Source organism: Phalacrocorax carbo, chromosome 4 (assembly GCF_963921805.1).
Source record: "Phalacrocorax carbo chromosome 4, bPhaCar2.1, whole genome shotgun sequence".
Lineage (NCBI taxonomy): Eukaryota > Metazoa > Chordata > Aves > Suliformes > Phalacrocoracidae > Phalacrocorax > Phalacrocorax carbo.
This window is the reverse complement of record NC_087516.1, coordinates 58,997,446-59,019,871: the sequence shown is the minus strand read 5'-3', so window position 1 is coordinate 59,019,871 and position 22,426 is coordinate 58,997,446. Positions and strand designations below refer to the sequence as shown.

General features: G+C 39.8%; 1 protein-coding gene across 1 annotated transcript in view; it reads right to left on the bottom strand.

The window, feature by feature from the left end:
• EGF (epidermal growth factor) overlaps positions 1-22,426 on the bottom strand; it is a 62,457-nt gene that overhangs the window by 30,750 nt on the left and 9,281 nt on the right. Inside the window, exons 2-11 of the mRNA XM_009503224.2 lie at positions 22,207-22,338; positions 18,558-18,757; positions 17,407-17,588; positions 14,106-14,336; positions 12,287-12,489; positions 7,425-7,550; positions 6,346-6,468; positions 3,737-3,859; positions 2,422-2,547; positions 1,294-1,430 (exon numbers count right to left, since the gene is read on the bottom strand). Of these exons, the coding sequence (XP_009501519.2) occupies positions 1,294-1,430; positions 2,422-2,547; positions 3,737-3,859; positions 6,346-6,468; positions 7,425-7,550; positions 12,287-12,489; positions 14,106-14,336; positions 17,407-17,588; positions 18,558-18,757; positions 22,207-22,338 (1,583 nt within the window). The remainder of the gene's footprint in view (positions 1-1,293; positions 1,431-2,421; positions 2,548-3,736; positions 3,860-6,345; positions 6,469-7,424; positions 7,551-12,286; positions 12,490-14,105; positions 14,337-17,406; positions 17,589-18,557; positions 18,758-22,206; positions 22,339-22,426) is intronic.

Below are 22,426 nucleotides of genomic sequence, written 5' to 3'. Positions count from 1 at the left end.
GATAGCCATAAAGAGCCAAACACTGTATGACAGAACGATATGCAAAGCAATGCTGAGGCTTTCTTTGCAAATGGTAGCAACCAAACAAATAACTTTGTTTTGATGCTAACCATGAGGCCAAACAAAGCAGGAGGGAGGCCTGTAGCATTAAGCCAGCTAATTCAATTACCATGGGAGCACAGAGTGATGCTGAGTTAACTTATCTTGCACATCAGTTCTGTGCCACAAGGACCAGACCGCTGTAGCCTGGCTGGCCCACTGCACATCGCCTCACCTCCACACTGCCGACCCCGCCATCTTGCAGAGCTCCCTGCAGAAGCGGAACAAGAGTGGCCACCCAGTGTCACTGGCACAGCTGATTTACATTCAGCACAGCACAGAACAACTGCTAGCTCCCCAGCAGGGCCCTATTTCAGGAGCAAGTGGCCATGTTCCAGCAGGGCCTGGAATGGTCCCCCTGTAATGCAGATCTGGTAACATTCACATTTGTTTAGCCATGTCTGTCCAGGCCTTGAGATGTTTCCAGCAACCTAACTGAGCTCATCATCAGCTTTCACTATACCATCCAGTATCTTTTTGTAACACTTTTACAGTGTAAATAAGTCTCACCATGAGAAAAAATAACTATCTGCCACAGAAGGTTTAGCAAAGCGTGGCTGAACTCCTTCCCAACTCTGCAGCCAAGGAGTAGGGCACTGGGATGTCTCTCTTTATGGAGACCTGTTATGAAGACTCCTGTTTCCATCAGGAATATCTTGTAATATGGGGAACAGATTTCATAAGAGCAATAAACCCAGCAAGTGTTCAGCAGTTTTGTTCAATAATGTCAGGACATGGGAAGTAATTCTTGTTAAGATTACTCCTAGCATTGAGTAGGGATTGTAGGATGTACCTGTACAGAAAAAAAGATATTGTTGCTATTATGGCTACCTGGTGAAAAAAAAACCCACAATACATTTCCAGAAAACAGTACTGAGTTCTTAAGAGAGAAAACTATCAATCACACAAAAGTTCTTTGAAATTGAAATCATGCCTGAAGTGAATTTCAAAATCCAAATTCTCTGTGAATTAGCCATAGCAATGTACAAAGCACATTCAATCAGTAAGTAAAAGATGAAACACTTCAACTAGTGTTTGGAATCCTGTACCAGTTGCGCTCCTGGACAGGCAACAGAACAACATGCCGCACAACATGTAATCTGGATCACTGGCAGCAGAAAGGTTAAGGCACATGAAAGCCCAATCCATTTGTCCTTGCAACACTTCAAAATCCTCTCATTTTTAATGCCTTACCTTATTTTCCACTGGGTCAGAGTCCAGTGCTAAGACTCTTCCCATCTGCCAGTCAAGTAAACTTGCATAATCTGTTCCATCAAAACTGATCTGGCGGATATCCTGGCCATTTGCAAATAACAAAAATGGCTTAGGACCTGTTGATGAAAATTTGCACATATGTTAATTCCACTAGGTTGAAAGTGACCTCTAGCCTGCATCACTACCTGCCTAACATTGTAAGTAGGTAACAGTAGAAGACAAAATGAGGAACAGAAGCACCAAGAAATCAAGGCCCTTATCCTACGTTCCACTTGCCTCAGAAATCAAAGATAATGTGAATAAAGGTTTTCAGCAACAGTGCCTTGCCCAAGATCAGCCTCAAAAAATGTGATAAAGGCAGTCACTAGCTCCGCTGCATTTCACACCGAGTGACTTAGCCTCAAGACAATCTTCCCTCTGCATTTCAGGGCATCACCATAAGTGCCAGAACACCTGACTTTCGCACATGAAAAGCCTTTCACAGTAAAAGCAAGAGAAATGCTGTCCTCCAAAAAATAAAGCTTTTCCCTTATTCCCGAAACAAATCACAAACTTCCCTTTCCTCCCCTCTCTCATGCAATTGCTTATATCTTGCTGTTCACCAGGGTCTGCCCTTTTCTCAGAAGAAACAGAATGGTCTGGAATCTAAACATCACTTCAAATACCTGGGCTTCCTGGGGCCAGTGCGGGGAGAAATACCCTTGTAAAAAAAGTCCCTCAACAGACAATTCTCTGCCCTGTTCTCCAAATGTAGACACCTCAACTCCAATTCTGCAACACTGGGCAGAAGCTACACCCACATTTATATGAAGGCACAAAACCCTGAATATTGCAGATAGACCTCCGCGGTACAGGAGCCCAGAGTGCAATGCACAAGTTGGATAACAGACTGAATCTTCTGTGAGGAAGACTGAACCACATACTGGTGCTTGTTCTGGTATATTTCCAAAATAGGTTATTTTTCCAAACAACTAATACTTCCCAAGTTTCACAAAGCAACCTAAAACCAGGGCAAAAATGGATCCCACTTATGCAGTCCACTTTAAAGGACTTTAAAATGTTTTTGCTTTTATTGGCAGAAATATGCAGGTGTACCAAGATACAGACCTATAGCAGCGCAGTGCTTTCTGTCTCGCTGAAGCTTATATCCAGGAAAACAAGCACACTCCCAGGAGGATGGGCTTAAAGAAGAACATATCTGACTACAGCCACCATTATCTGGAGATGTACAACCTTAAACAGAGCATTTGAAAAATTTAACTTCGCCATTCTAAGAAACAAATACAACAAAATCAGAGATACAAGCAACAGAACGATACACTCTACTTAGGATTTCTACAGTGCAAAGCATCTCAGGGACCGACAGATTTACTGAGAGGGCTCCTGCTGAAAGCAGAAGTCTGGAGAAGTGAAAGCAAATTATTAGAAACTTCTTCCAGAGTCTCCTGAAAAGTCACAGCACAAGATGGAGGGGTGGGGGGTGGAATATATGAAGAGGGCTTCCGTGTGTTCATCATTTCAGAGAACTCTTTCTCCCATGCAAATCTCCTCCCATCTATAACAGAATAACAAATTTTATCAGACTTTCCACTCCATGCAAAGAAAGAGCAAATTAATGCCATTCACTCCCCAGGAATTAATTAGGCTAGGATGGTGAATTGATACTTTCTAATACAACAGACCAACATTTCATACAAAAAGAAACTATTCTTTCTTCTTGAGGCTGTACGATGGTTATAGCCTCAATGCCAACCTGAGCTTACTCAGTGGAGTGTCCCAAGCAAAACAGCAACACTGACTGAATCTATGGATACAGTACAGTCCACAGTACGTAAGGGATGTAAAAGAAGGCGATTTTTCAAGGTGTAAGGCTGGCATTAATGAAGCTATCTTGAGCACTAAGATTGAAAAGACACAGCCGACATGTTACAGCCCCCTGAATTTGGAAGATAATGGAATGGGGAATGACAATTTAGTGAGTCTTCAAATATTCTCACTGAAAAAAAAAACATCTGTGGGTAGTTAGATGACACTGCTGTAAGTTAGAGTGAACCTGGGTTGCACGATGTCTATAAAGCCATCTTCAGATTTCAACCAGGCCCTAATTTTGTACCTGTATTTCCCCTCAAGTATAAATTTTAGATGTCTCCTGCAACAAACATGTGGGAGATGCCTTGATCTGTACTGACGACAAAAGGATTTGGCCTGCAAACACTGGTTGTTGCTGCTAAGAAACGTCTATTGGAAAATGAATATTGCTTATCTCAGCACTCAAAGCACCTGACGTTCCATTGCCTCCTGTCTTGTACAATCATTTACAGCTGTGCAAAATGAGGTAAAATGTCATCATTCACCTTTTGCTCTCAGTGCCAAGGACAAAGAGAGCTTGGCAGTCACTACAGCAAGAAAAAATGTTACTTACCTGTGCATGCTTTGCCATCCGCTTTGAGTACTGATCCTTCAGGACAAAAGCAAACAGGCCCTTTAGATGTTTGAAGGCAACCATGGCTACATTTGGTGTCGTTACTTGTACAGGAAATTAGCTCTACAGTAATTTAAAAGGGAAAAAAATTCTTAAATGATGATACCATCTTTTACTAAGACCCCCAAAAGAAATGTTAACACTTTCTTAAATAGCAAAGGGAAAAGAAAAAGAAAGAAAAAAGAAAAAAAGTGATGTTGAGAGTACAACACTTCTGTGGTCTTTCTGGGTTTGTTTTGGCTTGTTTTGGTTTTTTCCGAAATTTTTTTCCCACCCTCTCCTAAATATAGCAAAGGAGAAAGCCAAAATTGCTGGGTCCTGAAGCCATTATACTGATCAGCTTTAAGTTTCCTATAAATTGTGGTAAGACCTGTTATCAAAATAGAAATAATTTAGAAAACTTTCTTTTTTATATTTCATCAAAAATAGATCAGCTTTTGAAAACTACAAAGAAGTTATACTGAAAGAATAAGTACAAAACACAAAGAGAATGAAGAAAAACTATTTTGCTACTACTGCAAGGGTGACAGAGTTAGAACCAATGAAAACAGGAGCTGTACCTTCCAGAAATAAAGCTATGTTCCTTAGTGGCAATTTTTGAAGTTGCATGTAGAGGCAAAACCATCTGAGGACCTGGCAATAGCTTTCCTTGACTTTCCATTATAATTGTTGGAGTGCCAACATTTTTTTTTTTGAGTGTTTCTTTAATGCAATTTCACAGGATATCCTCATTCCACCTTCTGTACTGCAGTGCTGCATCTCTTTATGCCAACTCTAGTGCCATATGGCAACACCCACTGGAAGACTGGAACTAATGCAAGTTTCCCACAGCTGCTTTGTTGAATCAGCTGCGTACATTGGCTTAAATGGTGCATAGCTGTTGCAAATATTGCTTCTCCAGGGCAACTGCACTCTGGACTGGATTGTTCTAACCCCTTAAGCACAGTGAGGAGGGTCAAGAAACTGATCTTGTGTTTCTTTCTGACTAGAGCTTGTGGCTTTAGATGAAAAGCTTCATACAGGACTTGGAGGACAAAGCATCAAAATGTCTGGTCAGCGTGTGGACTTCTCACCTTGCATCTCTCTGTCTCTCAAGTTGCGTAGATGGTGACATATCTGCCTTGTCCTGCAGTAGTTAAGGAGTTATACTGTCCAGGCTGCATCCCTAGCCTGTGTTAGAAAAACATTATTTTCTACCTAATTTGAGCCGCTCAAAATGTAGGCATATAGTTCAAGCTAGTCATCCAGAGTAGGGCTGAGTTGCACAGTGTCTAAGTGTTGTTTTGCACACAAAAGGATATCCCACCTCCCAATAACCTCTGGCTGCAGGACTCCCATAGGTCTTATGTCACAGCTGGCTACCTTCTGCAGCTGTCACACACGCCCTGGACCCCCGCATTTGCGTCACTGAATCCTACTCCTGGGTCCCTCTTAAAAGAGAGGGAAAAGCGACTCTTGGAGGCCTAAAATAGACAGACTGTTAGAGTCTGTTAGACTCTGTTATTCTCTAGTAGTGATATTTAATATAACCTAGGGTCCTGATCCTGCCATGATCCAGACTGAACTCATTGGTGTGCACTGGCACTTCAACCTGGGGTATATACACCAATGTTTTGGTTTTTTTCCCATGGAAACAAGGTAGAAGGACCCTTTGCTTAAGCTTAAGTTCCGCTTCCTTATGAAATGGAAAAGTGACTGGGAATATCCCAAGACCACAAAACTTAGATGCATTTCACATTTTATGTTCTAGACTTACTTTAGAAGCACTTAATTCATTTGTAGGCTGAATATACACAATGCTGCATAAAGGGAGAACAAAACCACCTCTGACTCTTACTATGACTAAAATATGGTCCTTGAAGCTTACTGATGGGCAGATCTTTGGGATTTTCCTCCAATTCTCTGTGTTCTCTGTGTTTAGTTTGTTCACATTTATTCAGCTTCCACCTATGTAAGGTACCTAGATAAGTTCTCTCAGGCATACTTCTTATACACAATTTAATTCATAAAAGAAAAAAAGCCCACAAGTGCAGCAGTCATGCACGACAAACAACTTTATGAGTACTTCCCTGTATCTTATTCATTATAAACATATACACATACATTTAATTTCGGGCACATTAGCAATGCTATCAATCGTGACCTGAAGAGAAAAAAAGATGATGCTGTAAGCTTCTCATTCAGAGACTGTGCAAATTGTTATGCATGTTAGACAGAGTGAGCCAAATTCAGAGACCACATTTAAAAAGGTATAACTGCTTATCCACCTGGAACGTGCCATAGAGCCTACAGCAAAGGCATCTCTGGAGAGACCCGACTCTTTCTTTTTTTTCCTCCTGAAGAGGCTCACACTTGGTTACTGACGTGTAATTTCCACTTCCTTAAGCATGACATCTGAATTTGGTTCCCTCACTCTAAGCTGATCCTGCTTACATAATAAGGGATTGGAAGTGAGCAATGCAACACACAAAACTTTCAGCGGTTCCAGTGTTCAATGAGGACTCTCTCCGATACCACACTGGAGGTGTTTATGTATTACTGCTACTTACCATGACATGTTTTCCTATCAGGCAGCAGAACAAAACCTCTCGGGCAGGTGCAGTAATAGGAACCAGGTATGTTCACGCAGCCCAAAGTACAGCCGTGGTTCCAGAAGCCACATTCATTGATATCTGCCAAAAGAAGCACTTGCTGTGTCTGAATAACGTCATCAACCAGTGCCAGGAAATTAGATGAATGAAACAAACTAACACTCTTCAATAAGTACCTCTTTTTCCCCATTCATTTTACAAAAATTTGTTGGTCCTAATAAATGATAAAAAAGCAAGTTTTCAGAACTTATTCAAATCAGCTTTAGAAACCTTCTAAAAAAACCTTCTCAGACTGAACGTGTCCAGCATAGGTACCTAGAGGACTTTCAAAAGTATGCCTTCCCATGTGGATTCCAGTGCCAGTTAAACCCTGTGTGCACCCAAAAACTTTACATTAGACACTTTCCTCAGACAAAAATTCTTTTAAAAATTTGGCAGCAACATGACCTAAGTAAAATTCTCAAAATACCCAAGTGGTTTAGAAGTGGAAATTTGGAAAACAATCCTGATGAATTTCCTGAGAACTGGATGGCTGCTGCTCAGGCAGGTCTGTAAATCCTGTAAGCTACGAATTTTGATGCCTTTATATCTTTTCAAATCTCGTCGTGTAGTGACAAAAAGTGATAGGTTAACTGTTATTAATAGTAATGAGAGATTGTTATTGAAACAATCCAGATGAAAACATTTAGAAGCATGTTAAAAAAATTGTGTCTTTTTTGAAAGTGGGACTTAGGACAGCGATCTTGCTGCAGGATTTTTCAGTGTTTCGCCTTTGGTGATATATCCATTTTAATTTCTTAAAAATTAAATAAGCACTCATAAGCACGTCTACTTATGTGAAGCTCCTTTAACTACTTAGGCTAAGACCAAAATTTCTCACAAGAACAGCATTTGTGACATTTTCATGGGTTTCCTTTCAGACTATTTCAGAACCTAGAAGGGCACAAAACTGAAATGGCACAATGGGAATTTTAAAGACCTCAGAGTGTTCTTTGTACTCAAGATCTGAGTAAAAAAAAGGGAGATTCATGTATTACCTTCACAAAACTGTTTATTTCGACTTAAAATAAAGCCACTAGAGCATTTACACCGATGAGTCCTTGAGTCTGGCCTGCAGATTCTTCTTCTGCACTTTTCTTTGTTCAAATCACAGGTTCCTTTTTCTGGAAGAACATATATAGTGTTAAGGTAATGGAGTTCTTACCATATCAACCTTCAAGGACAATTTTGAGTAATGATGCTCAGTGATGTGTCTTCTCAACAGCTACTTACTCAACCTGAGGAACTTCTTATTAATAGAAAATAACTTCTATTATTTTCTATTGGTAAAATCAGGCCAAAAAAAAATGAAAGTACTCAGAAGACTAAAAGCAGGTGCAAACCATCATTTCTAACTCTGCATCAGCACAAGCAGATCTAGAGAGCGCCTGAAATAGGGGATGATTCGGTTTGGGTGCATACATATAGTGAGTAAGAAAGGGAAAACCCTATGTGCAGGCTTCATATGCCGCCAGTCCTGCACAGCATTATATGTTACCAGGCTCTGTAAAACACTCAGAAAGAAGAGAACGACACTGACAAAGCACACATGCAAAAGGAGGGAGAAGGGAGATTTTAAAAGAGAGAGAGCATACAAAGACTGGAAATTATTAGCACAAAGCAGTGCTGAAGTCTCACATTATTTAACAAAAAAACCAGCTGAACAGATCATAATGACCATATTTTCGTTTGAACAAAAAGTATTAGCACAGGCTAGAGAATCTTTGTACTGGAGTGGATCCTGGTTTCCGACTACGAGAAATACAAGCATTATAAACTTGATTTGGATTTAAAACTCAGAACGTTTCTGATGTCCAACAAGATATGCTCAAAGTTTCTTCAAAGGAAGCAGAAAAAAGTACCCAACAGATCCCCAGAAGCCTTCCTACTTCTCCTGCTTCACAGAAAAAGGCAAACAGGTATTCAAGTATCTTTTTTTCATGGGAAGGATTTGCAGGGCTTCGTGTCTGTGCTCAGCTCTCTTTTAGAGCTGGTGCTTTCACAGGTATGCAACACTCACGGTTTTATTTTTGCCTCCCAAACTATTATTTTTATTTTAATCTTCCTAATCTTCTTCTGGGCTATCTTGCCCCTTTCCCAAGCTAAGAATAGCTGAACTGCTGCTACTGAATGTGGGTATGTAGCCACCCACACACAACACTGCCTTTGCCCTGTGCTGTGTAACGTATAAGAAATCATGGGCTCATACAGGTGAAGAAATTTGTATGTGAACCATTTTCATGTGCTGTTTCTAACGCACCCTCTAAATTCCACAAGATGGAAAGCAGCATAATGTTTAAGTTCGACATTTAGTCTTCTGCTAGCGACAACTGAGAAAATGCTGGCCATGTGGTGGAATGACAAATCACGTCTATAAAAGACTGAAAGAATTGCCCAGGCAGACACTTCAGCTTGGCTGAAATCATCAACATTACGCTTATTTGCATCAAACTGATTATTCTTCTCTAGCAGAAGATGTAGCACTAAATGAAAAATGATGAATGAATGACTAGATGGACATTATCTGTTATTAAGCATGTTAGCTTTTGAGAGACTCGAATTTTACACTCAGTTTTAGCTGACCCTCTGTTTTTGTAGAACTAGTTTTGAATTGGACTTTGTCCAATTGTCCAATCTTTGTCCCTACGGCAGTTGAATCAGAAACATATAGTGATGGGGTGTCTAATCTTCAAATACAGAACTCATTAGAATGACAAAACTGCAAGTACATGTGATCACAAAAAATACAAAACAGAAAGAAGACTACATTCAAGACTGCATCTTATGCTTTTCACTGGTGCTGCTATTTTGCCCTTTTTTTTGTACCATTAGTGGTCTAATGAGACCGAAGACACCCAGGAATTACAGAAGAATAACAGCAGCAATAATTTTGCCATCTGAGCAATCTCAAGAAGATATTCTTTTTTAATTGAGTACTTATTAGAACCTGGTATTGCCAAATCAATACGTAAAAAAATAATCACATTTCAAAACTTAAAGTGAGTGGTGACTACATTATGAATCACAAAGTTTTTAAGGTAATCTTTTCTGGAAGAACAACAACTACAAACCATAATTTCTAGTTTGTTTGGCTTTGGGTTGGTTTTTTTTCCCCTCCCATCACCTCTCTTATATGGAAATGGGTGTTCTCACATAATAGCCTGATGTTGGTATCTTACACTGGAAAGAAACACAATATAATTCCTCCAAAAAAATATCCTGACCATACTGAATATCATTAATCTGTCAGAGAAGATACTTAAAAAAAATTCCAGAGGGAGTCTTTGAGATTTTAAGGTAATTAAGATATTTTATGGGCCATTAATAGAAGTGCAAAGAACATTCCAGCAGGCATGTATAAATATACATACTGTCATCAAATCTAGGATTCTGTCGAAGAGACTTGAGGTAAATTAGAGGCCATGTTCCAGATACTGCCATACTAAAGTTGTTGTATGGGGTTATAGCAAACCTGTAGCTGAATTAATGCTCTTCTCTGTACTTACTGGCCCTTACCAATCCAGGAAAGTATTTTGAAAGAGAAAAGGAAGAGGGGACATGAGGAATTTAAGCAGTAAACTAAATAATCTAAATTCTAGTAAAAAAATCAAATCATGTCAGTTAGGCTCTTCTCATCAGTTCCCTTTTCATCTGAAGGAACTCACTTGTTATCTGCTTTAAAGAAGGCCCAATAATTCACAGCTGACACTACATTGAAACATACACTTTCTTAGCTTGTACAGAGCATCCAATTAGTCTAGGTATGCTTTTATCTCCAGGTTTCTCTGCTGTAAGATCAGCTATAAATCTCATTTGTACTCCAGGCTCATTAGTCCTCCTTTCATCCCAGTTCTTGCACTGGATAAGCCAAGCAACGTACATGCAAAGTCCTAAAGGTTCATCTGGATTCAGCCAGCTAAGCTTCATTCTACTCCATCATTTCCCAGACATTTTTACAAGAAGGTATTTGGAATTAAAAAAAAAAAGGCCTACTACTACTTACTGGCAAAAAATTTACTAAATGTGTTGGAAATATAGGGCTATATACTGCTATATAATGCAAGGCATTAAGGCATTTAAAAACACTGGCCGTTTGTTTATTAATAAAGGTTGGGAAACCCTTCCTCCAGTGAAAAGAGAAACATTGGAAAGCAGCATGTTCTGGTAGAAGAAGCAGAGTTAATCTTCTGAGAGAAGAAGAAAGGTAAGTGCCCATAGTCAATGAAATTATGTTACACACTCTTCTGGAAAGGACATACGTAACACAAACAATAGCCCCTGAGGTTCGAGAGACCACTATCATAAACTACCTTTCCTGGTCATTGTTTCTTCCTTTCCATCTTCATGCATCTGCAGAGGTGGTGACCGTCTGTCACCCAGGGAGGCCTCATGAGACTTTCCAAATCTCATTGTAACAACACTGAGATGTGTGGACATGCCACTGACTGCACCACAAACTTATCCTTCCCTAGTTATTCTGTGTGAGAACACCAAACGTGTCAGTTAAAAAAAGTGCTTCCGTTTGCCAGGATGACTCTTTTCCTCAAAGGAAGCACAGAACAGGTATTGCCTCTGAATGGAGGCTCCCTGTGTTTACAAGTATAAGCTTGATTTCCAGGAACACTTTCTCTTCTGCATTTCAACAGCTCTTTGCACTGCAAACAAAGCATCTGAAGGGGAAAGTTCCCTTGAAGATTTTGATTTCCCTGCTCAGACCAGGCTTCAGGAAGGAGAGATAGCATGGTACCGTATAAAGCTGTTGACTGGCATTAAGAAAGACAAAGCCTATTTTATAGTAGGTATTTAGAAATGGTTCAGGAGAGATATTCAGTTTCATTTTGTTCATACAGACAGACAGCACTTTCTCCTCACGTCTTTATACGACCTGTACCTCTGGGAACCCAAAGCCGTCTTCCCTTGGGAGTTCTACAACCACAGCTCAACACACAACTACCTCAATGCTGTTGTATCCAAGCAAAACTGGTGACAGAAGTTATTTCATTAAAGCAAGAACAGTCTATGTCTGCTTTCCCGAGATCAGAGAACAAGACATTATTTCCCCTGGATACCCCTCGCTTCCTACTGCCTCAGCAGGAATCCATTACGTTCATTTTCTGATCCACAGTGAAAGGCAGTGACATGACCACCTCATACTGTAGGCTACAACTGATATCAATTAAAGAGACCCAAGGCTCTTATTTTGTAACTATTATAGCAACTTCAAGCCTGCCTAAAACAGGCTGACTCTTAATCCAGCCATTTCACAGCAAAACTGAGACATCCACAGTGTGACTTGCAGATCATACAACCTGAGCAACCTGCTCTAGTTGAAGATGTCCCTGCTCACTGCAGGGGGGTTGGACTAGATGGCCTCTAAAGGTCCCTTCCGACCCAAACCATTCTGTGATTCTATGATCATACTACGCACTTAAAATCCTTCAGTGCCATAATAATCAGAGGTGTTTAGATGCACATGAGAATAAAACTTCCAGAAGGGAGCAGACATTTGATGAATATAATCTACATGGAGGATTAAAAAACTGTACACTGTGTGCATTTAGCAGGAAAGTACAGAAACCATCTTTTTGTAAACAAAGGGAAGAGGACAAAATCCCATTTAACTGCATGTATATTCAGATTAATGAAATGAGCAGTTCATGCTCAGCACACTTCCAGCCTGATACTCCAGCTGGAGTTACACACACCAAGTGGAACCGTGGATCACTGAATTTGAAGGAAACTTTTTCCTTGACTTCACTGAGGCCTGAAATTTTGCCAAAGAGAATTATTACTGTGAAAAATTAGAGTGTACGACATTATTATCCTCACACATACAACTGTATCATTACAATTTACTTACCAAAATCCTGAGAATCTGTTCTTGCACCTGGCTGTTTAAAGGGATGCACAACTTTTATCTCCAGTGGTGGAAAAAATGATGGCTTCAGGCTAATTGTGACTACAACTTTTCCAGTATATTTGTTGGCTCTCCATATCATACCAGATTTCAACTCTGAATAATACAGGTGCTCAGCAAAGAGAGACATACCAAGCAATTGATGTCTACCACAAAGAGAAGATAACACAAAATGGTGTATTAGCTGATCCCTATATATTTATTCACCCACACATCTTCTGAGCATCTAGTTCAGTCAAGTTCACTGTAAATAAACTTTCTTTGTATTCTGATATATATCTTATCTTACATATGTGAGAATCAGTTGAGGTGCCAGAGACATTACCAAATAATCCAGCACCCAGAATCCTGCAGATTTGCAAGAAATATATGCAAAATGGATAACCTGCATTTCTCACAGATTATATGAGCTGTTGTTCAGGACTAACTCAATTGACAGACAAAGCCTCTGTATCACCCTGCTTCTGGTGAACCCAGCAATTAAAATGGGCATTTGCTTTGTTGAAGGATGTAGGCCAGGTGACATTCCCTATTTCCCAATTTCCAGTGCCTGCTCTGACACTTCTGACTGTCCCAGGAAATCAGGGTGGCAATGGAGTGGTAGGAGTACGGTGTTCCTAAAATCCATCTTGCTGCTTCTCCTATCACAGGAATTTATTTTCCATATGCTGGTCAGTTATAGCAGCCAGCAGGAACCACAAAAGGGCCAAGTTTTAAATAAGAGGGAAAGCAGAAAAAATACTGAAAGAGGGATTTTTGGCCTCCACTTTCCAGTACAATTTCCAGGTGGAAAAAGGAGAATCCTTATCATCCAGGCTCAAAGAGAAATTGTTGATTCCCTAGTGAACACCAGCCAACTCAAGGGAGAAAGGGGGAAAGGGTAAGGAAAAATCCAGTGTGACAGCTGGCAATGTAGAGAGAAACCAGCTTTGTGTTCCTCATATGCAAATAGTGTGCTGCATATTTAAATCATCAGGCCAGCAAAACCATGTATTTTTCTCATTTTGCAGCTAGCAATCCCTATTACACCTATGCTGATCCAGCCACCCTGGTAAATCTGCAGTGATATAAGGTAACCTTTTCCTGAGTACCTCACTGAAAACATGCCCACCATGAAGCATCTGTACCACTGCAATGCAGGAAGGTTAAATATTAAAAGCACCCAAAAGCAGATGGGTCTAACAGCCCCCCCTCAGCCATGCTTAGCCCTGGCACCAGGGAGCAGAGGGGAACAAGTCTGTTGCACAGAACAGTTTTACACCACATCTGCTGACGCTTGTTGGAGAGCCTGAGCACAGGGGGTTATCCGAGCATCCCTGCCTGGCAGCTCATGAGGACAACAGTCCTAGAGGAGGATAGGAAAGACCTTATCTAGCTCAGTCTCTTGAGCACAGCTCAGACACCTGAGTTCACCCACTGTGACCTTGGACAAATCATTTAATCTCTTTGGTTTTGGCTTCTCTATCTGCAGAAAACAGCCACTAATAAACACTCAGAGAGGATTTCTAAGGATTAAGTAGTTATCATTTGCTAAAAGCTTGGAAGATGGAGAGTAGTGAGTGGCAGTATTATCCTTACAAGAGTGACTTCTTTCCATTTTCCTATCAGTAGTTTTAGATTTACAGTTACAGGCCATTTCCACTACACTTTTATTCCTTATTGTGTTATGAACTGACAAAATAAAAGGGAGAATGAGGAAGACAGCCTAACTGCATCCCCAGGAAATGAGTGTTTTATTTCTGACAAGCTGAGGAAAACTCACCGGACAGAATTTTTTAGGAAACGAACAGCTCTGCCATCATAGTCGCATGATCCAATATGGGAAATCTCTTTCCCATGGTCATGTTGGATCCAGTAGAGCCTTGTGTCCACCAAATCTAGTGAGATGGTCTTTATTTTTTCTGTGGTTCTGAAAACATTTCTCACATCACTTCCACTGAGGGACGCTCGGTGTATGCTGGAAACTGTACCTTCTGAAGACCAAAATAATAGCCTGCAGGCAAGAGAGGAATGTTTTGAGAAAAAAAAAAGGGAAAAAAAAGAGGAAAAAACTACAAAACCCCACATTTGCAACATCACATCACTGCTACACACTCCTTGTTCAGTTGCTCCCATATGCAGAATTTTTCAGTCTTACCACAGTGCTTTCAGAGCCAAAACTAACAATAAAGCAAGGGACTTCCTTAAATACGTACTCGCCTATTTCAGGATAGCCCCATAGACATCTCTCCTTAACATAGTTCTATTAAGAACGGAAGTAATTTTTGACAACGAAGTGTTGTCTGTTTCACAGAAGCAATATTACCACTAAAGTTTTGTTACAGTTGTTTTATTATTTTAATAAATATCTTTCTATCAGAGAATGTATGACACTGTTCAGGAAGCAATGGGAGACTAGAAATGTCTCTCTTATGTACGTCAAACAGGAATCAGCCTAGCTTAACCACGAAGCACTATTGTCTGTCCCTCTGTTTTGTTCAGCCAGGCAGTCAGAGAAGGAAATGGGAATAACCTCTCAAATCTACAGAGAACTCCTGCAAACCTGGGGAAGGGCACATCTCCGAGGAAGGTACGCATTGCCCTCTGCATTCCTCTGGCGAGGAATCTATTTCCAGAAACTCTAGCTGAACACATCACTGAAGTTGCTTAACTTAAAAATACCATTTCTATTATTGTTCTCATTTCTTTCTACCTTCCTGCTGGTTATAGCAGCCAGACTATGCTGTCATTAAATTAAGACACAGTCAAAATAAAGCTCCAATACTCAAAACAGTTATGCACTGAAGCTACTTATATGTCAAGTTATTCATGGAGCCGAACCCAGATTTACTGATGTGACTAAGGTTAACAACAGTTCTTCAAAAATAGCAAGTTATCCCTCATCCATGTATATTTTATTTTTTAACTTTTGTGTTTAGACTCTGCTTAGGTCTTGGCTTGGCTTGTGTGCTTGTGCTTGTACTTGGGCACAGAAAAATCCTAGAAGCATCACCATTCTGTCTTGTCTTTACAAAATTGCAGAATTTATATGTACAAAGCAATGTAGCATAAAGCCAGCTTTACTGTGTTTATCTCAACTATTTGTTAAAGGCCCCAAAATGGATTAGATCTCACTGGCAAGGGACTTACTAAACCAGTAGGGAGAATCAGCCCCTGCCTCACAGATTTTCCTCATTGTTACATAGTCTACAGTTATCATAAGTTATTAATGTATAGGTGAAAACCTGTTTCCAGAAGGACAGTCCAATTTTATACTGCCATTTTTGAACACTTTATTAATATCCGCTTGCATTTCTGTAGCACCCGTTACCTAAGAAACATCACTACTCTGGAAATCTGGACAAATGCTAGGATTTACTTTTTATAGATAAGGAAACTAAGAAACCAAGGTGGTTATAGTCTTTATGTACAGCTTTTGCAAATCAGTGTAGGGACAGGATATGCTATGAACAAGCAGGAAGACAGAAGAGGAATGAAGATTAGAAACAAGCCTGAGTAATTGCCAGCCTTTACTGTATTTGTCCTCTATTTTTCTGTAGTCTTAATCCTTATTTTTCAGCATTTCTAAATGCCATTAAAAATTAAAACAATCTTACAGCAGCAGTTATATTATTACTACTAAAATAATCCTATCACTGCTAATATCCAGACACAACTACTGATAAAAATTCTATTATTAGGGTATCACACCGACCTTTATTACTTAAGAGTTGCACATATTTGAAGGAATACATTTAGCTCATGTTTATGCCTGTGCACATAAACATGCTGGGGGTTTAATTAACTTCACAATAAAAATAGAGCCCTTGGGGTTTTCCTCCAAGGGAACCGCCATAGGACATAAAAATTATATTAGACTTCTTGGAGTCTACTTTCTTTACAGTTTATTACCAGCTTACTGGCCTCCCTCTAAGCACATGAGTACAGCTTATATGCATGGTGAATCACACCTAGGTGAATATATGCACTTGAGCCTTCCCAAACTTTTGTGTAAGTTCAGCAAATATATCTCTATAATGCCATTTGTGACATGTGTTTCGAAGGCATTTGGCAGCGAGTTTGAGGACTTGTGAATATTTACAAGATCAGTAAATACTACATTCAAAAGCAAATAAGAAAAAAAAAATAAGGCTGATGTTCAGGACTTTAAATCCTACCCAAATTACAAGACTCAAAGAATACTAGTAATGCTACCAGCATCAGAAGATAGGTTTATATATAAAGTACTAGGAAGGGACACATAAGCCTTAATATTAGAATAGTTTCACACACTGCTGAGCAACTGTACTGCAAATCAGAAGTGGCCACAAAAACACACTTTTGCTCTATGAAACAGAAACATCTCAAAGTTTCTGAAAGCTCTTATTTTTGTAACTTTAATGGGAGAGGTTTATGGTAAAGAGAAATTAGCACGGAGGGACCACTGTGACAATTCATATTGATAACTCTTGAGGAGGCCAAATCTCTTATATGAGCATGGTTCTCAGTGTAAATGGCTTGAAGCTGAAAGAAGCATCTTTATGATGGCCAAATTACTAGTGACACAAAGTAGCAACAGTAGATTCAGAACCAATATTCAGAGCAGCCGACAGAGAGGCAAGGAAAACAGGAGCAAAACTGTAAGTTTAGACCCTTTTTCAGAAAACATACTGATTTATATTCTAAGTATGCCAGGTTTGGACCACAAGGGACTCCCAGCATTTGCAGGCATCATTCCCCTTGCTGCTCCAGTCCTGCTTTCTGCTGTTCTGAAACTTCACAGTCTTTGAGAAGGGACCAGCAATAACTCTTTACCCTCAGCTCTTCTCACTAGCAAAATTATCCCTGATGACCAAGAGGTATAGATTCTGCATTAGACTTCGGTGGGCTTTTCTCACGCACTTCTCTATTTATCTCTTATATGCTTATTAATATTCTATCCTCTTTTGTCAAAGCTCAAGGAGGTGTTGGACTATACACAATACACTGTGCACAGACTAGCCCAGCAGCCTATAAACTGCAATCATGGTACTTTGCATATCTTGAGTCCATTTCAATGAAATTACTAACCTAGTTAAAATTACCTTTGCTCAGCATCAATGGTAATCCTTGTGGGATGACCAACATCTCTTAGAAGAACTCGGCGTTTCTTCCCATTCATGTCTGTTGCTTCTATGGTTGATTTCTGCCTATTGGCCCAGAGGATGTCTTGATTTATCCAGTCAATAGCAAATCCTGAAATACCTTTGTCTATGTAACACAGTCTCTGTAAAAAAAAAGGTTGCCAACAAGAAACATCCTAAACTTGACTTTCAGTATAGGAAACAGACCGCCAGACGGAAGCTTCCCCTTTCATTCCTTTGCCTGCTTTACTTTCTCTCAGATCTGTAGATATTTCTCTTTCTTGTTCTTTAATCACTTTCATTTGGTCTTTGTACTTACACATACCCCTTCTCAACTGAGTGACCTGCTGCAAAAGGGGAAACTGTTCTCTGTGAGAAATACACTAATTTTTTTGCTACAGCTTCTTGCATCTGGCACACTATGAAGCACCCAGACCTGTACTGTTACAGATGGAAGACTTCTTAACACACTGTTGCTGGACCATGATCCTTAAAAATCTACATAAAATACATCAGTGAAGACTCCACATGGGTACAGGAACACTGGCAATCTCTCTCAAACAAAAGAAGGCTCTCACAGCATTAAAGTTCAGCCACAACAGCCTGCCTGCCCTTCTTAATCAGCCAGATGCAATGAACTGCACAGCTTTATCTGAACAAAGGATGAAGTGCTAAAATAAGTATTTGTGCAACCATAGAAACCAATAAAAGGTTTGAGAAAAAATGAGTAGGAATTCAAGCATGTTCTTCTCGTACCATTTCTGCCAGTTTGAGTTACAGCAATCTGGAAGACAAACTTCCATAATTCCAAAGATTAATTTAAAACTGATAGAAACATTATTGTCTTCAAAGCTTTAGTTTGTCTGAATTTCCTCTCCTTCATTTTTAACTCCCTTTCACTTGATCCACAGAAAATACTAAATGTACTGTGAATGCCAGTAAAACACCCTAGACTCAGGACAATAACTATTATGACAGCAAAAACTATTTAATAAGTCTGAAGTGCTAATCAATGAACAGGAATGGCAGAATTGTACCTAAAGAGCAGGTGGTTTCCATGGAGGATTTTATGCCCATTAACTTGGAGAATTCCAGAGAACTGATTACTTTACCTCTTGTTTTGTGCCATTCAGGTGAATTCTTTGAAGTAGTCGCCTTTCAGAGTCTACCCAATACACTTTCTCTTCTGTATAATGAAAATCCATAAGTGTTGACTGATCAGTATCAGCCACCAGTCTTTCGTGATTGGTCCCTTCAGTGTCGATTCTAAAGATGGCATTTCCATGGCTAAAAAGTAGGAATGGTGCAGGGTCTGGTGTGCGAAAACAAAAAGCAACCGATTAATGCCTAAGCATTACACTTTTGCTGCATTAAGTTCTCAACAGTATTATACTAGACAAAGATAAGTTCAGGATCTAACAGTCTCTTTCATATTTTAATGATAACTTTCCACAGAGGACCAATAAGATATAAATATTTTCACATTTAATGTTGAAAGTTAGGTCAAAAATCTAAGTCATGAAACTGAGATTGCAGCGGTTACCACTAATCCCAAATCCTACAGCCTAGACAGAGTTCAGAAGAACCATTGCATGCATGCCAACAGAGGTTGGAAGAATTATACCATGGATGCGTCTTCAGATTGAAGACCGCTTCCAACTATTGTGCTAGAGCAAGAATTTATCACAGAAAGGTGGTCTGGAGTCTCACTTTAACTGTCCAAACATGGAAATTGAAGATCCCAAGACAGGACAAAGGAAAAAGCTAGAGACTGTGGAGGTTTCTTGTGATGCAGAGGGCTGAAGGAAACCAAAAGACCTGTACCTCAACAGCAACAACTCCTTCCAAACAAAAACTTCACTCACACATATTGAGTGAAGGGTAAGAGCATATCAATAACTTAATATAAAATACACTAAAATGAAAGGTGTTCCAATTATGCCCCAAACTCTAGAAATCCAATTAAGGTTGAAAGTGATGAGCCACTAGGATGGTCCAAATAGCTTTAATGCAGCCTTAAAACCAGGTGATTAGTATGGAAGTACAATCAGTAGGACATAGGGGTTGGGGCTGCAGATTACACTAACCCAGTTTACTCAAGTCCTCTTTGTTATTTTTAGGGTATCACCGTAGGGCAGTGTTAAGATTGCCCAAGGAACCTTAACTACATTTCCAAACTACAAAGGTTTTCATTTAGGCAATTTGATTATTACGGATGTCTATCAAGTGTCTAGCAGAGGAAAGGAGTTTTTATGCAACCAGTCACATTTTAGCCTTCATTTTAAAATGAAATATTTTTTTTCTAATTAAAATTAAAAAAAAAAGGGGTATGCAGCCTAGTCTTTAATTTACCACCAGAACAACATTCAAAGAAGAAAGCCCCTTGTGGTGGTAATGGTGGGGACTTATAACATGGTTTCCTGAAGCAACAGATGATGGCATACAAGTAATGGTCTAACCAAGTGTCTTTGAAATGCAATTATTGATAGTCATCCAACAGAACGACAGCTTTCAAGCCAGCCTAATCACTTGTTGATCTTCCTGCAGTGCAGAGCAGCTCTCCATTTAGCAGGGATGGATATCATCAAAGATGCACTATCATCAGTTTTCTTGCACATATACTTTTGAAAATTAAACTGGTTTTATTGACCAGTTTTGCAGCCTTTTAACTAACTATCTTTACTATTAGCATGAAACCTGAGGCTTTAAACCCAACAGACATCACTTCTACAAATTTTAGCCAGATTCTCCACCTTCATCATGGTTGTAAGGTTATTTGATTCAACCCCTTTCACAGCAGCAGAATGAGACCAGTTTTGATTTCTCCAAGTGAAGAGCAAGTTAGGCAGAGAGTTCTGACAAGCATCCAAGATGTGATTTTCTTCTCTTCACAAGGAAGATGATGAGCACTCTGTTTCCATACTAACAGGCTCTTTTGTATCTCAAGTTTTCAAGCTATCACACAGTTATAACAGCTGCTTCTAGGATTTTAGTCACTCCCTTTTTCTGCTGCTATTTGCACTGAGCAACCCCATGTGAGAATACTTAAACTATGAAGACTTGCTTTACGTAAATGGTAAATGAACGGTGAAGTGTAGCAAGGTTTATTTATCGCAGGAATTTGACAGCTGTACTGCCTGCGTTTTTGCCAATTAGTTGAACAAGAGCATTTATATACTTCGGTTTTGTCCTTTCCGCTCCTGAATTTCCCATCAGGCACCCATGAATCAGGGCTGTAAATAGAACAGGGACCAAACAAATCTAACTTTGATTGCAGAGGCACCAGTCAGATTTGGTGCTTTACTTTATCAGGGGTTTAATGAACAGGTAAACAACAGCTGCATCAAAGAGCTTCCTATGTTTAAAGCACGAGGGTATTTCACTTGGTATATCCCCTACAGAAGGGTTTATACCTAGCATAAGGGTTCCTTATCTCAATCACAGTAGCTCCTGAACCATAACTCACTTTCTACTGGTGCTATAAATATTAGCAACAATGTTTAAAAAAAGTTGAAGTCCTCTAATATTAAGGTAGGATTGTTCCTTGAAAGATACCTGTGCACATATATCCACGTGAGGTAACACGTTTGTTTTCACTTCTCTTCAGTTCAGAAGTGAAGAGTTCACAAAACATTTGATTAAAAAAACCCAAAATTAAAAATTCCATTTAAGTGGATAGAGATGTTTAGGCAGGGCTACAAAAAGTCCAGCTTGGGTCTTTGAGTCGCATGTTGCTGTCAATAATGATGATTCTAGGAGCTGATGGAAGTAATCGTGTTGGCGCCGATCTGGAAGCTGCACAGAATACTTTTGGTTATGTTCATGGTCCCAAGGACTACATGCATGGGGAACTCAAGTACAGCTCCTAATTCTTGGGTCAGAAACATGCCCTGACACATCCCATCTCTGCATTAGTGAGAGCCCCAGGCAAACATTAGTTAGAAACAAGAAAACCTGGGCTCCTGGACCAGAAGGGAGCAGTAGCATATCCCAGACAGGAACCAAAACCAGACATTCAGGAAATCAAGATGGAGAGGTGAGAGGCAAACTTCAGGGCACTCCCACCTCACTATATACGGTTAAACCAACCAATAGAGTCCAACTAGATGGTTTTTTTTCCCCTGGGTAGCATCAGTTGAGGACAAAATGAAGTTTATTCAAAGACCATAACTGTGGCTATTTTCCTCTTAGGAGGGCTAAAAACTTTTAAGATTTAAACACATCTTACACATTCGAAAACCAATTTATACACTCAGGACAGAGCAATGGAGAGAAAGAACTCACAGTAGCACTCATTTATTGAGAAACCACCAGTGGGCCAAACCAAAAATAAGGGCTTCCTGCCTATGGTTTCACAGTACTGTCACTTGAATCTAAACACACTGGAAAGACATCAACACCAGCACAGTGAAAGAGGCAAAGGTAGCAAAATCTTTCCGTGAGTTCCTGGAAGTGGCAAGGATGGGGATAAGAGAGTTTACAGTTCCAGGCACACCCAGAGAGTATGTCTATTAAACAGGAAGGGGTTTTTTTGTTTGTTTTATTTGATTGTTTGCATATATTAATTCATCTTCCCACCACCATACTTTTCATCCTTCACCATCGCTTTTCTGTGGCACCATGGCAGCTTTTCCATCAGTGAACAAGAGCACCCCGGTCACTGTACAGTAGGGACCAGCTGGGCATCGTTCACTTTGAAAAATAATGCCAACCGTGTCTCTAAAGCTCTTTATCAGGCATCAAAAAAGCAAACGACCTTACCGTTCACATAGCAAGACCGCTTGTCAATATCCAAAGTGTAGCCGGGCAAACAGGAACAGATGTAGGACCCTGGAACATTGGTACAGGTTTGGCCACAAGTTCCCAAACCGCCTTCAAGGCATTCGTCAATATCTGAAACATGTTTTTGAACAGATCAGGAGAATTCAGCTAGCAAAAGCGGCAAAGAAGAAGAATACCCTTGACAGAGTTATATGATAAT